Source organism: Pseudophryne corroboree, chromosome 3, assembly GCF_028390025.1.
Source record: "Pseudophryne corroboree isolate aPseCor3 chromosome 3, aPseCor3.hap2, whole genome shotgun sequence".
Taxonomy (NCBI): Eukaryota; Metazoa; Chordata; class Amphibia; order Anura; family Myobatrachidae; genus Pseudophryne; species Pseudophryne corroboree.
The window spans coordinates 677,371,807-677,387,070 of NC_086446.1; the positions used below are offsets into that span (position 1 = coordinate 677,371,807).

General features: G+C 43.9%; 1 protein-coding gene across 2 annotated transcripts in view; it reads right to left on the reverse strand.

Annotated features, from left to right (window-relative positions):
• The window catches only part of SEMA4G (semaphorin 4G), a 441,977-nt gene that overhangs the window by 352,752 nt on the left and 73,961 nt on the right, over positions 1-15,264 (reverse strand). For both annotated transcript variants that reach the window (XM_063961912.1, XM_063961911.1), the window contains exon 2: positions 1,230-1,428. In XM_063961912.1, coding sequence (XP_063817982.1) covers positions 1,230-1,347 — 118 coding nt within the window. In that variant the 5' untranslated portion in view covers positions 1,348-1,428. The remainder of the gene's footprint in view (positions 1-1,229; positions 1,429-15,264) is intronic.

Consider the following 15,264-nt stretch of genomic DNA (forward strand, 5'->3'; position numbering starts at 1 on the left):
ACACAGTGAATGAGGCTCTGAAATGAAACTTGGTCAGATGCAGGGGGTGGATCGGAGACCTCCTGTGGGCGGATCTGAGACCTCCAGCCACAAATCTGAGACCTCTAGTGGGCGGATCTGAGACCTCCAGTGGGCAGCTTAATACAAATCTGTGACATTTGCAGATTTTCGCATAGCTGCTGTGCACTAAATCGCATACATCTCTGCAACCAGGCCCATTTGCTTAATTAGATCTCCTCCGTAGGATTGGGATCCACGCTTTTGTCCTACTGTTTGCCCTTCTTGTCTCTAGATGATGATTCTGCAGTGTAGAGATATAAAGCCAAAATCTTTTTGACTGCTTTAGGTTATAGAACCTGTAAACCAATAATTATAAACGTTCCTGCGTGTAGCATTTGTTCTCTTGGGAAGGAACACTTAAGTTAACCTAAATAGCCAATCTAGCCTAATATACCCAATTAGAATTAAGATACTATAGATAAATCTAGTAAAAGCACTGCAGAACACTGGAAGTCCCAAGACTGTACACTGCACTATTATACTCTTGTGTTGGTGAATAACAGTGTTTTATTGAATAATAAAGTGACATATCACCATGAATAATTAAAATGAAAATATCTGCAGCACTTAAAGCATTGGAAGTCACAATATTAAAAGCAAACATCTAATATACCCAACTTTTAATAGAAAATAATAAAACTTTTTTGATAAAAACATTAATAAAAATATCCAACCTTGAGATGGCTATAATTTTAATTTTACGACAAAAATTAAGTTAGTTTCAGGAAGAAATCTACTCCTTATAGCTGTAACCTGATTTCAGATGTGTCAGTAGCAATAATTACTTGTTTCCCAAAGGAGAGCATGGAGCCAAGTCTTTTAACACATCATTACCAACATTGAAGAAGCTTATACAGGACAGAATTGCAGCTTTTGTGATGGGAGCAACATAACAGCTCCTTCTTACCTAAGTAACCTGCATAAAGACGCTCATCAAAACTGACAGTAACAATTCAATCTCTGCAAACACAGAATGCAGTTTCAAGCAAGTGCAATCCCTTCTATGCTCATTAACCAGTCAATAGTGTCTGATGGATGTGACTGCCAGTGATCTATCTATAATCAGCACATTGGCTGTCTGTCTGTGGAGCATTAACAATGCCAGGATTTCACTGGCTGAATGATTCTCAAAACTCCGCTCAAGAGAAAGATAAAAAACATGGCATTACCGTTATAGGTTACGGTTATCCTGGGTGTCGCATCCAAATCCACAGCTGACCTCTTTGATGAATATCCAATAGTTATTGTGTAAAATACCACAAAGTAACAAATCACAGGTTTCATCATCTTCTCTTGCAAAATCCTTGTTTTCACCGTCCGCAGCTACGGAGATTCAACAATGAGACACTCGGTGACAACAATTTCATCCTGAAAGATAAAATCAATTAGGTGAGAATCTGGATGCAGCTGCAAAGCAAACTTTATAATCACTGCAAAACGTAAAAACAAACAAAAATCGACAATACTACAGAAGAAAAGGTTACCATAAATGGATATACAATAGTGAATAGAAAACTTTTCAAAATATAAAAAATGCTGTGCAATAAGAATATATGGTTATTTCTATGGCATTTACGCTGCATGACTGAGCTAATGGTAACCTCTCCTCCTAACTCTCCAGTCACTACAATATGAAACTCTGCGTCCCACCCCCCTTTGTGTCCACCCACCCCCTTCTAGAAGGTAAGCCCTTGAGTTGACAGACATCTATGCAATTTGGTATAGTATTAACCTCAAGTTCCGCTGTCTACCATGAAATGAGTCAGAAATATACCACCACAGGCACATGATCCCTGAGTTAATAACATGCTCAACTATTTTTTCCTCTTTTTTTTTTTACCACAAAAAAATAAAATAACACTTGGCACGAATTGAGTAGCATAAAACTCTCGGTAACTATTCCCGTGCATGACATGTGGCTAATGGCATACATCAAAGACATGTCTTGCTTCACATGAAGCCGTCCTTCCTGCCAGTATATCCATGAGCTGTGCATAAACGTGCTTAAAACTGCACTGCTGTCACATAGTCACTGAAGAGAAACTCACAACTCTACAGTAAATGCAAACAGCAGCTCACATGAAGGGAAAATGCCATTTTTAAAAAGGGACTACCAAACTACTTATTTACATTAATTTGATACACATATAAAATACATTGTTCAGTAGTAACCTGATATTTACTACCTTACTCCATTACAGATAGCTACCACATCCTTAGGTGAGCGACCTTACAGGGCCTGATACAGGTCAAAAAGCTGAGACTGCACTAATCTGAGCTGCTGTGACATCAATGGCTCCACTGTGTGTATAAATTCACAAAGCGAGTCTGCCAAGTGGTCAGTCATTGTGTCTTCTGTTAGATTAGCACCATCTTTATAACATGCCGACGTGCTGCTTAGGGATTAAATCGCAATAGATCTAGTTAGTCCCAACCATAGAATAAAACCTATTACTGGATGCAACTTGTTAGACCTAAGGATAATGTTATGTACTGAATGCAAGGTGGTCAGTCACTGCGTCAGCTGTTACATAACATGCCGACATGCCGCTTGGGGATGAAAACACAATAAACCTATTTAGTTCCAAACCTACTGTATCGCAGGATACGACTTGTTAGACATAAAGATAATGTTATGTAAAATCTGATCACATCCCTACTTAAATGTCCATGAAAAGTCCTTATAATAGACTATTATACTGTATAGCAGAAATTGCAACTGGAATAAAACAGTATTTTATTTAAATGTGTAATGTAACAGAAAAATATTAATACCTGGAACAGATTTTAGAATCCACCGTTCGTTGAAACGTGTGGCGTTTGGTTCATCTGCATTCTAGACAGGTTTCCTACAGACCATAATCAAGTTCTCAGCTATCTTTGCTACTAAAATGTCTAGAAGCTTTTTTGATGTGTCTGGTTTAATATATTATGTGCCATGTATTAACGTATACCAAGCTACTCATGAAGTCTGTCGTGCAAACATCAGCTAAATCGAGGGGTTCTCAATTACCACCAACATGCAAAGCTGGATGAACAGGGCAACTGGGGCAAACGCCCAGGGGGCCCCACACATCACCAACACGGGGGCAGTGTGGCATAAGAAAACTGGGGGTTGTGTGTGGCATAATGTGAATGGGGGCACTACAGTGTGTTTAATACATCTGTGGTGCTAGGAGCTCATACGCATTATGCTTAATAAACCGCCAGCGTATCTTATCGACAATTTTATTGGTAAGGGCCCCCACAAGCCTTAATCCAGCTCTGCCAACAAGTCATGTGTTGCGAGAGTTTCTTTATTCATGCACAGGTGAGAATCTATTTTTTGGGTCAGTAATTATTCTACCTTTTTCCACAGACATAAAACCTAAAAACATGACCTGTTGGGGGTACTTGAGGGACGAGGTTGAGAACCACTGAGCTAAATGATGCCTTCTTCTGCACGGCCTTTTAGTCACCATGAGATAAATCTGTATGTATCCGTTATAGTGAAGGGCCCTACACACTGGGTAACGGACAACCCGGCGAGAGGCGGGGGGGATATGACGGGAGGAGTGAAGTTTCTTCACTCTCCCTGTCACCTGGCCCCATAGCCCTGCATGCTAATATGGACGATTAGGACCATATTGGCTTGCAGGCATAAACGAGCCGGCACCAATGATGATGAACGAGCGCTGTGCCACGCATCGTTCATCGTTGGCGCATACACACTGAGCGATATGAACGATATCTCATCCATTAATGAACGAGATTGTTCATATCGCTCAGTGTAATCGGTAAATGTGTATGGCCCATAACTTTGTTAAGTCTGTTTTGTGCATACATAAAGCACAATGAAACAAGAATAGAGCAAAACAGAGAACAGTGTATGCCTCATTGTCCAAGCTAAATAAAATAAATGCAAGTTTGAGAGATGCAATGCACTAGCCCACGCTGTAAGTTCTTCATTATCAGAATTACTCATTAAAGACAGTGAAATGTAAATTGATCATTAAGCAACTGAAAATGTAAACTGAAGAATGCCAGCTGTGGATGAGCAGCAAACACCAACAAAGATCTGCAATCATTACCGGTAAACGTGCTCAGTATAAATATGTGCCCATTGCCTCCGCACCGTGGCTCTTACTCTAATGTATATATACGTGACTCAGGGCCTGATTGGGACATGGGCGCTAATACACTCACAGCTGCGATCATGTACACAGCGGATGTGCGGAAATATGCCAATGCTGAAGCCGCATGGAAACGTATGGAGATCTTAGCAACTGCATACAAACACGCATCGGTGGTCACATGTCCTTTGATAACACCGGTCAACAAAAAGAAAATAAAAAAATGTGAGTCTTTATTTTAAGGACTATTTTCTGATTGTCTATATCGAAAAATAACCAAAATCTTCATTTATTTTTCAAAAACTTTGCTTTTGGCCCTTTAACAATGATCAATAAATATGAAAGTTTTTGAATGACCATATAAAGAGAAGTATATTTTAGTAAGTAAGGGAGGGAACGAGCGGGGTGAAAGCTAGTGGTATTCTGACCCTCATTACACGTAAGCAGTGTGTAACTATTCAGATAGTTAAACCATGTCCACCTCTCAATGCACACACAATGAGATTTCTGAAACTGTAAACCTTTTATTAATACATGCTGGAGTGATTGTCCATATAATATAGCTGCACTTCTGCAGAATAGATCACTGTCCATGTAGCAAATAAGAGAATAAACAGTGCATGAAAATAAGATATAAGTCTCTAGGGTAGTGGAGACATAAAGGGCCGTATTCACGGGCCGATTTGTGGAGAGATGTGTGCTGAGCGGTTCGCTCAGCACACATATCTCTCCCCCTGCTCAGCACAGCGCGATGGGTGCGGGGGGAGACGGGGTGGGCCGCTCATTTCACCCAGGGGGTGAAGTGAGCGACCTGCTAGATTGGCCTGCATGCAGGCCAATCTAGCAACAGCGGTAGCGATGCGCGGGGCTGCGCATCGCTATCACTGTGAGGGGTAGACACGGAGTGATCGCTGCTTAAATCTAAGCAATCTGGTCAGATTGCTTAGATTTTAAGCAGCGATCACTCCGTGTGTACCCCCCTTAACACAGCCTCAGTTATCTCATGCACAGATAACTGAGTAGTAACAAAAACGGAAGATCTAACCCTTTGACCTGTCACATGGCAAAGGGCAGCTAAGCATAGACAAACAAATGCAGATCAGAACTTTTTTTATATATTCTGTTAAGGGGGGTACACATGGGGGTCGATTCAATTCGGCAATTTATGAATAGCGCCGGGAATTAGCTCCCGACGCTATTCAATTCAGCTAAAGTTAAGTCGGCGAATGCCCGTTCTCGCCGACTTAACAAGTCGGAGAATGCCCGTTCTCCCGACAAAACTACCTGTTAAGTCGGCGAGAACGGGCATTCTCCGACTTAGCATCGCCGCGGGTAGTTAAGTCGGAGAATGCCCGTTCTCGCCGACTTAACAGGTAGTTTTGTCGGGAGAACGGGCATTCTCCGACTTAACTACCCGCGGCGATGCTGATTCCCGACAGAATCAGCCTGGCGCCGGACGCGCGGCAGCACTTTTGTCGGTTTTCTTCTCTCACCCCCCCGGGGATGAGAGAAGAATTCCCGACAATTGCGGGTAACTAGCAGCTGAATTGAATTGCGTCGGGAGCTAATTCCCGGCGCTATTCATAAATTGCCGAATTGAATCGACCCCATAAAGAGATATGTTCTTAAAATCTAAGCAATCTGACTAGATTGGTTAGATTTTAAGCACGTATCTCTCGTGTGTGTGCCCCACAGCGATAGCAATGCATGGCCCCGCGCGTCGGTATCGCCGGTGCTAGATTGGCCCCCGCATTTCATTCGTAATTTCATTCTGATAGCTACAAAGGAAACTTTTTCAGGTAAAACTATTTTTTCTTTAATCCGTAATGTGGAAGAAATAAAAATCAGATATACAGAACCCAGACTCAAAATTCGTGTTGACGGGTATAATCGGAGTATCCCTACATTCACACAGAATGGATGATGATCTGAGACGCTGCAGCCATTTTTTCTGCATATGGGATCGCAGAAAACTCGACACACTTGCATTTTCACCACCAATCCCCCTAACCACCCCTGAAACAATCACCGACTGTCACTTTGCAGAGAAATCCCCACGGCAAGCGGCATCACTAATGTGCCTTGGCGTGTGCGCAGTGCAACAGTGACGCATGCGCAGTTGGCTGATAATCGTTCAACTGCGGAAATATCGGCAATGTGTACATCTCTGAAAGAAGCCCTCAGTTACGTCACTGCTTCCTAGTGAATTAGCCCCTGCACTGCTGCAGGTTTCTCTGCCCTGTGCTGAATCCATTTTCAATGTTTGCACTCATCACATTCTTTCTGCAGTACCAACACAAATTATACCTGTCAGAAGATACTGCATTTTCAGAAAATACCATCTCTCTGCATCTAACATGTTGAATAAAATGTAACCAGAAAAGCCAAGAAAGCGTTTTTTTTATCCTTTTCTTGATATTGCAGGAAAGAGAATGAAAAGCACGTGTATATATACTCGTATATATTTTTATATACACAGAAAGGCTCCAGAATTACCAGAGAACAAGATAGACTGTTTTCCTGATGCAGAGAAGCCCTGCCAAATGTGATTCATGTTCCCACTGCAGGATCTCCAGCTGGCAGTCAGGAGGAACGAATCTTGTGCCTATGGGTGCCTCAGGCACCCTCGTGAGAGCTGCACTGTCGACTTGGATCCTGTCCAACAGCTCAAACTCTTCACCCTATGAATATACTACAGATTTTTGTGCTTTATGGGGATAGAGAGGGGAGATTTGGCCCCTTCCAGAAGGTGAGGGCCAAGATGATTGCCAGAAACTTCCATGTCATAGTGGATATTGGTGGAGCCGAACGTCTTTGACAAGGTAGCACAGCTATGAAGGACATCACTGTCATCAGCCTGAGAGAGCACAGCTCCTGTTCCGCTCTCAGAAATGTCAGGTTACTCGGGACATCCGGCAAAATCACACTCCCGGGCCAATGAAAGCGTGTCCAAAGATGCAGCCATTGGCTTCATTATGCCCAGAAAACATTTTCTGGAACGCTCCCCCTCTCTGCCGCCAAATGCCAGCAGCCTGTTAAATGTGGAAAAACCAAAATAAAAATCCTCAAATGGAGCTGAAATACACACATATACATAATTGATTGCCCGCAGCTATGTGGAGGGGTGTAAGTCTTCAAGTCTTCTTAACACAGAACTCTACACAAAGATTAAAATGAAATAGCACTGCACTGGGAAATATATAATAGTAATAAGTAATTAGATAATACAGTATATCGGTCCAAATAAAAATAAATATAGAGACTTGCAGTTAATACAAAATTGACAATTTATTATTCATAAATGTATTAGTCAGAAATATTTATCACAGCAATTAAAAGACAAATATTGTCCCCTTTTTTTTTTTTTTTTTAGCAGCATGTGGTATTGAAGTAGGACACTGAATGTAATCAGAGCACGGCCATTAACAAAAATAAAATAAAAAAATCCAACACTCTGTATTTAAATGCCACACTTGTACCACCTAGTCACTGGAACGGTAAAAGAAAGTTATTATTTACCAGTGCGTCACCAATCCATACCCAGCTGGATTCCAAGTAGAAAAGAAGGTCCTTCGCAGATTAACAGTCCTCCTAATATGCTTGCAATGCAAAATCTGTGTCCCGGTATTGGTAGAAGTGTGTGCGGTGATAACTGAAGTGGGGAGGCTGTCAGCGGTGGTAAGAGTCGTCTGTGAGCGGCCGACAGGGTGGACAGCTGCATAAATGGAACTCCGGCTGACGTATTGCATCTGCTTGGGTCGGTATGAGGAGTGTGGTTCTCCTCCTTAAATCATGCAGGCAATACAGCGGCAAATACCCGTCTCGTTTCCCCATGGTTCCAGACATGGCTTCTTCAGAGGGGGCCCGCTGGTTCATCTACCTTTTACAATTACTAGGTGTAGTCATGCACAAACCACCAGGGCTATTGACTATCAGAATAGACACCGTCAACCTATCATCCGGATACCGGTGGTACAAGTTTGCAAGTTTGGTATTTCATTATGGAGTGTTGGATTTTTTTCAACGGTGGACTCTGCTCTAATTACATTATCAGATGGCTTTATATCCTGTTTTAATATCACAGGCTATAAAACAAAGACACACATTTTGTCTTTTAATTTTCATTTTAAATAATTATGAATAATAAATTGTGTCAATTTTGTATTATCCTCACGTCTCTACTTATATTTATTTTTATTTGGTATTTAGCCATTATATTATAGAATTCTCAACACAGTGCCTTTCAATTTTAAGCATGTCAATCATGCAGCGTCTGTTACTGCAGGACTAGATCTGCACATGCGCCGATCATTAACCTTTGGAGATTTATGGAAATATCGGATTTAGGTAAATCTATGAACCAGGCACTGGGCAACTCATAGCAGGCATCAGCCAAGAGTTCCAGTATGCCAGTCTCTGCTTTGTGTTCTCTGTACTGTGAGGCACAGTGTTACACCAGAGCTCTACCCCAGTGCTGAGCAGAATGTTCGGTGCTGGTTGCTCTCAGGAGGCAAACACTTATCTGGGGTAGTTATCACAGACACACCATGACTGGCCAAGCCACTTATCCAGGTTATGAGAAACAAAGCTGAAGTCAAAAAGATTGGAGAAAGGTGTGAAGCTTACTTTAAGTCAATAAACAGACAGGGTCGGACTGGCCCATAGGTGTTCAGGAAAAATACCCTGTGGGCCCCACCCCCTCCACTAAGGGTCAGTAACTTTGTGGAGCAGGATCATGAATGAACTTGGGTGTTAGGTCTGATTCTATGGAAACTACACCAAGATCTGCCCCAGGGGTTAAAGTGGGCCGGAACGGGGCGGAACTGCGTTCCGGCACTTGCAATTGGAGGCGGAACGCAGTTCCGCCGCCGTCCCGCCCACTTTTTTCAAGTTGTTAGTCTATCTACAGCACAGCACTACAGCAGCACTAGTACTGTCACTGTGTACTGTCTGTATAGTCACCGTTCTGCCGCGCCCCCCTCCCACACACAATGTGTACTCACTGAGTGAGCACTGAGCATTGCAGACACGGACGCGATTCACTGACCTGGCTGGCGCGGTGGCGCCCGCCCCCCCATCACGTCTTACTGGCTGCCGAAGTGCCCGACTCCGCCCCCCACCGCATTACTGGCTGCTGAAGTACCCGACTCCGCCCCCTTCTCTCTCTGCTTACTCTGCTGCTGCGGGCGCTGATAGCAGCCGTTAAGCAGTTAGGATAGTCTCATAATAAGCAGAGAGAGAAGGGGGCGGAGTCGGGCAACTTCGGCAGCCAGTAATACGGTGGGGGGCGGATGGAATCGGTCCCTTCGGCAGCCAGTAATGCGGGGGAGGCGGAGTCAGGCACGTCTGTGGCCAGTAATGCAGGGGGGTCAGAGTAATACTGGGGGGCGGAGTCGGGCGGCTTTATTAAAATCTGGCGTGAGCCTATCACGGCTCCCGAACCGCCAGCCAATGAGAAGCTGCCAAGTGGCAGCTTCTCATTAGCTGGCGGTCCGGGAGCCGTGAATGGCGCACAAACGGTGCCAGATTCAAAGTGCCTTGCTTCTCTTCAATGGCAGCCGGTCCATGAGCCAGTACTGTTCAATAGTCTCCCAGGCAGTGCCGTTTCTTGCGGCGGGCAAGCCCGCCGCGGCACTTTGCTGGTCCCTGTTTCCCCCTCCTCCCGAGTACTCCAGCTCGGGGGGCGGAGTTTCGCGGAATGACGTGAAACTCCGCCCCCCAAGCAGGAGTACTCGGTAGGAAGAGGGGGAGCCAAGCTGGAAGGAGAAGGCGGCCGGCGTGAGGAAGAAGAGGTGGCCCGACCCGAAGAGCGGAAAGATCCTCTTCATATGTAAGTTGTCCCTTCCTTCCCCCCCCCCCCTCCCTCTCCCTTCCCCCCAACTTGACACTTGCCTGCCACACTGTACAAAATGGGGACACTTGCCTGCCACACTGTGTAAATTGGGGACACTTGCCTGCCATACTGTGTAAAATGAGGACACTTGCCTGCCGTAATGTGTAAAATGGGGACACGTGCCTGCCGTAATGTGTAAAATGGGGACACGTGCCTGCCGTAATGTGTAAAATGGGGACACGTGCCTGCCGTAATGTGTAAAATGGGGACACGTGCCTGCCGTAATGTGTAAAATGGGGACACTTGCCTGCCGTACTGTGTAAAATGGGGACACTTGCCTGCTGTACTGTGTAAAATGGAGACTCTTGCCTGCCGTACTGTTTAAAATGGGGACTCTTGCCTGCCGTAATGTGTAAAATGGGACTTTTTTTTCCCCCTGTGGTGGCCGTGATGAGATCAGATGAGTCCACGCCCATTTTAATGAGGCCACACCCATTTTAATGAGGCCACACACCCTTGTCGGGAGCGCGCGCTAAGCAGGAGAGGTCATGGGCGAGGTGAGTTCCCCCACTTCTCAAGGACCACTTTAAGCACTGATCCTGACACAACTATGTCTACTCCTTTAAACTGGCCTTGGTTTTTTCATGGCCTAATTCCCTCTGGTGGATATCCACATCCCTTAAGCTTGTGCTCTTACCACTGGATTCGGGTGTGGTATGTAAGGTCGATGGTAAGTAGGTCGACAATGTTTAGGTCGACCCCTATTGGTCGACAGTAAGTAAGCCGACAGGGATGCTAGCTCGACAGGGTCTTTAGGTTTTTTTATGGTTTTTTTTGTGTTGTTTTCTCCGTACAGTGACCGGGAACCCTAATTAGTGCAACGTGTCCCCTCACAGCTTCGGCCAGGTTACTATTCCCAATCATAGTCCACGTAGATCGTTCAGTATGAAAAAGTTCCCAAAAATGTTTTTTTTTTTTAAACTCATGTCGACCTTTTGACCTGTCGACCTAGAACATGTCGACCTAAAGACCCTGTCGACTTAGACCCCCTGTCGACCTAGTCACTGTCGACCAATAGTGATCGACCTAAACATTGTCGACCTACTTACTGTCAACCTAGAGACCGGATCCCCTGGATTCCATAATGGGCCTTTCTTGCCACAGCCCAACAAACAGAACAAGGCTCTGAAGTACCAGCAGAGAAATTACATTTTACAGAACCACAAAAAGGTGAAGTCACTTGGTACTAATTAGTTTGACCTTTAACAAAATGAACATTGTGCTAAGAGAAAAATAAAGTGCAGGTGTCCGCATTGATGCACTGCCTGCCACTTATTGTGTATTGCACCTGTATTGCAGCGGATCCTCACACATTGGCAGTTATTAAACATGTACAATTAATTCATGCTAAAGTTCCATTTTAGCTCTAGAACTGATATGGTCACCCCTTTAGAAGGTCACAGTAACCAATTAAGAGCAAAACTGATGCTTTGGGGAAAAAGTATATTAAAAATGCCCTTTTTTTTTGCTGTATTTTAAATCATTCTCCTTTATAGATTTAATGCAGCTGGAAATTTATAATAAACACTGCATTCAGCGTGGCTAGCATTACTCCTCAGCAGTACAAGTTGGTCAGCTGGCGTCTGCACAGTGAATGGCATTTATGTAGCATAATGCAATGGGCAGAAAGAAAAAAAGCCCTCAGTATCATATTGCTTATTAATACACCACATACGCGTTGCATCACTCCAACTATAACTACAATGCATGACACTTTCCCACAATTAATTGCCCATTTTAATGCAGCTGTAATTATCAGAATATATAGAATGTATTAAGTAAAAATACAAGTTACGTGGCCCCCTAGCAGCTAATGTTTGGCGATTACAGGCAATATTACCTTACGCTACAGAGAATATAAACACATTTTCTGTATATGGGTGGGAACTACATGGCGTAGCACACCCACAAGTGAACTTGTACATGAGGGTGCACCTGCATATTGAAGAAGGAATTCCCTCGTTCATATGGTGCACGCCCCCCCCCCCCCATACATAAAGCATACAGAGCTTTAAATATACACATTATGCTATTCACACTTATAAAATCAAAATTGAAACTAAATATGCATACATGAGGTATGTGTGAAAAGGCTTGGGTAGTCAGGTAAGAGGGGATTACGGAAGGTCCCCCCTATATAGTATATATGCAATGCAATTACAATTCTGAAACGTACGGCTTTCGGGTTATGACATGTTTTCCAGGGTAGTAACGCTGGATTCTTTCTGGAAACATACCTCAGCCAAATTTTTGTGCCATGTACACTGCACTTCTCTCATAGTGGACACTAAAGCTATAAGTATTTATATTCTGTGTTCAAGGTGCAGTTAAGAACATGAAAACGTATTTTAAATTAAATTAATTGCACCAATGAGGTGACCGTGCTATTTGCCTCTCTGCATTAGCACTTTTTTTTTTTATTACCGCTTCTTGTCACGCCTTAGTGCATCTGTTGCTGATAAATAACATTTATCTCAATAATACACAATGAAGTACCGCTAAGAAGGCGGCTTCTGAATTTTGCTTTAACAAGATGATAATCTTCACATCTACATGTTTAAAGCACAGTTGCCTATTCTGGTGAGGAGGTAAAAGTGGGAAAAGTTACAGGGGGTCACCTTGAATCATGTCATCACAGACTCACTCCCTCACTGGGCAGTGCTGCTATCTGAGGCACTAAAATAGGCATACCTTGTGAGACGTCATATCAGCAGTGACCTTTCTACCAAGGCTGAGTGACATCACAAAGGTTGTTTGTGATGTAGGCAAGTCCCATGGTCAGCATGCTCTGGTCACATCCTGTATGCATTTTGCCATTACTATCTATCTTACATTTAAGTTAAAATTACATTACACAGTCAGCAGACATTATAAAATATACAGTTGATTACTGACAGTTCTACAACAAGTTACATCATCATCAGCCTATTGAGGTTATGGAGTTGATTTATGGAGAGTTGGGTTGTAAAACACGGCCCTTCTGATCGTGATTATGCCAGATATTTAAAAGGACAATGGTTTTACTAGCATGACATGGCACAATCAGAAGAGTTACCTAAATAAACCCCTATAAAATGACATCCTACTATACCTGTATTTAACCTTTGCTATCTAACATTTTTATGCAACAGTTACAGTAGATTAAAATGGGCATACCTTACATTGTGAGATGTCATGTCAGTACATACAGTTGATAACCGACAGTTCTCTGTACATCAGTGGCCTTTTAACCAAAGCTAAGTGACCAGGCTATTCATGATGCATGCAAGTCACATGGTCAGAATACTGCAAGTCACATGGTCAGCATACTGAGGTGAAAATAAATCGTATCCTGCATGTATTGTGCCATTGCTATCTATTTATAGTCTATCTAAAGCTAAATTAAAAATGGGGCGGATGGGACTAAAACTCCAGGCCTGCACATAAAAATAGGCCCATCTTCATGATGGCAAGATGACGACGACCAGTTGCCAAGCTAACCAGCTTGCCACACGGTTGGCAATAAATCGTAATATTAAACTTGTATTTCTATGTGGCCTTACAAAACGATGCAATGTTTCTGCTTTTCCATTAGGACAGCGGGATACATCGAGCTTTGCATTTTGCAAGCAAGCTATAACGCCACTGACCGCAAGCATAGCAGCATTTCGTAAAGGCGTATGTTTGTACAGTTCCGGCAAATATCGCAATAGGCTGCTCTCCCAGTAAGTGTTGTCCTCTGCAAAATAAGGGCTTCCAGGTTAATGACCAAGTAGTCCTTCTGTGCATGCGTGAGCCGCGGAGAATGCTGGGAGGGATACTTCTGAGGGAACAATGCGGAGAAAATAAGAATTTACTTACCGATAATTCTATTTCTCGGAGTCCGTAGTGGATGCTGGGGTTCCTGAAAGGACCATGGGGAATAGCGGCTCCGCAGGAGACAGGGCACAAAAAGTAAAGCTTTTCCAGATCAGGTGGTGTGCACTGGCTCCTCCCCCTATGACCCTCCTCCAGACTCCAGTTAGGTACTGTGCCCGGACGAGCGTACACAATAAGGGAGGATTTTGAATCCCGGGTAAGACTCATACCAGCCACACCAATCACACCGTACAACTTGTGATCTAAACCCAGTTAACAGTATGATAACAGAGGAGCCTCTGAAAGATGGCTCCCTAAACAATAACCCGAATTAGTTAACAATAACTATGTACAAGTATTGCAGATAATCCGCACTTGGGATGGGCGCCCAGCATCCACTACGGACTCCGAGAAATAGAATTATCGGTAAGTAAATTCTTATTTTCTCTATCGTCCTAGTGGATGCTGGGGTTCCTGAAAGGACCATGGGGATTATACCAAAGCTCCCAAACGGGCGGGAGAGTGCGGATGACTCTGCAGCACCGAATGAGAGAACTCCAGGTCCTCTTTTGCCAGGGTATCAAATTTGTAGAATTTTACAAACGTGTTCTCCCCTGACCACGTAGCTGCTCGGCAGAGTTGTAATGCCGAGACCCCTCGGGCAGCCGCCCAAGATGAGCCCACCTTCCTTGTGGAATGGGCCTTAACAGATTTAGGCTGTGGCAGGCCTGCCACAGAATGTGCAAGTTGAATTGTGTTACAAATCCAACGAGCAATCGACTGCTTAGAAGCAGGCGCACCCAACTTGTTGGGTGCATACAGTATAAACAGCGAGTCAGATTTTCTGACTCCAGCCGTCCTTGAAATGTATATTTTTAAAGCTCTGACAACGTCCAACAACTTGGAGTCCTCCAAGTCGCTTGTAGCCGCAGGCACTACAATAGGCTGGTTCAGGTGAAACGCTGATACCACCTTAGGGAGAAAATGCGGACGCGTCCGCAGCTCTGCCCTATCCGAATGGAAAATTAAATAAGGGCTTTTATAAGATAAAGCCGCCAGTTCAGATACTCTCCTGGCGGAAGCCAGGGCCAGTAACATAGTCACTTTCCATGTGAGATATTTCAAATCCACATTTTTTAGTGGTTCAAACCAATGGGATTTGAGGAAATCTAAAACTACATTTAGATCCCACGGTGCCACCGGAGGCACCACAGGAGGCTGTATATGCAGTACTCCTTTGACAAAAGTCTGGACCTCAGGGACTGAGGCCAATTCTGTTTGGAAGAATATTGACAGGGCCGAAATTTGAACCTTAATAGATCCCAATTTGAGACCCATAGACAATCCTGATTGCAGGAAATG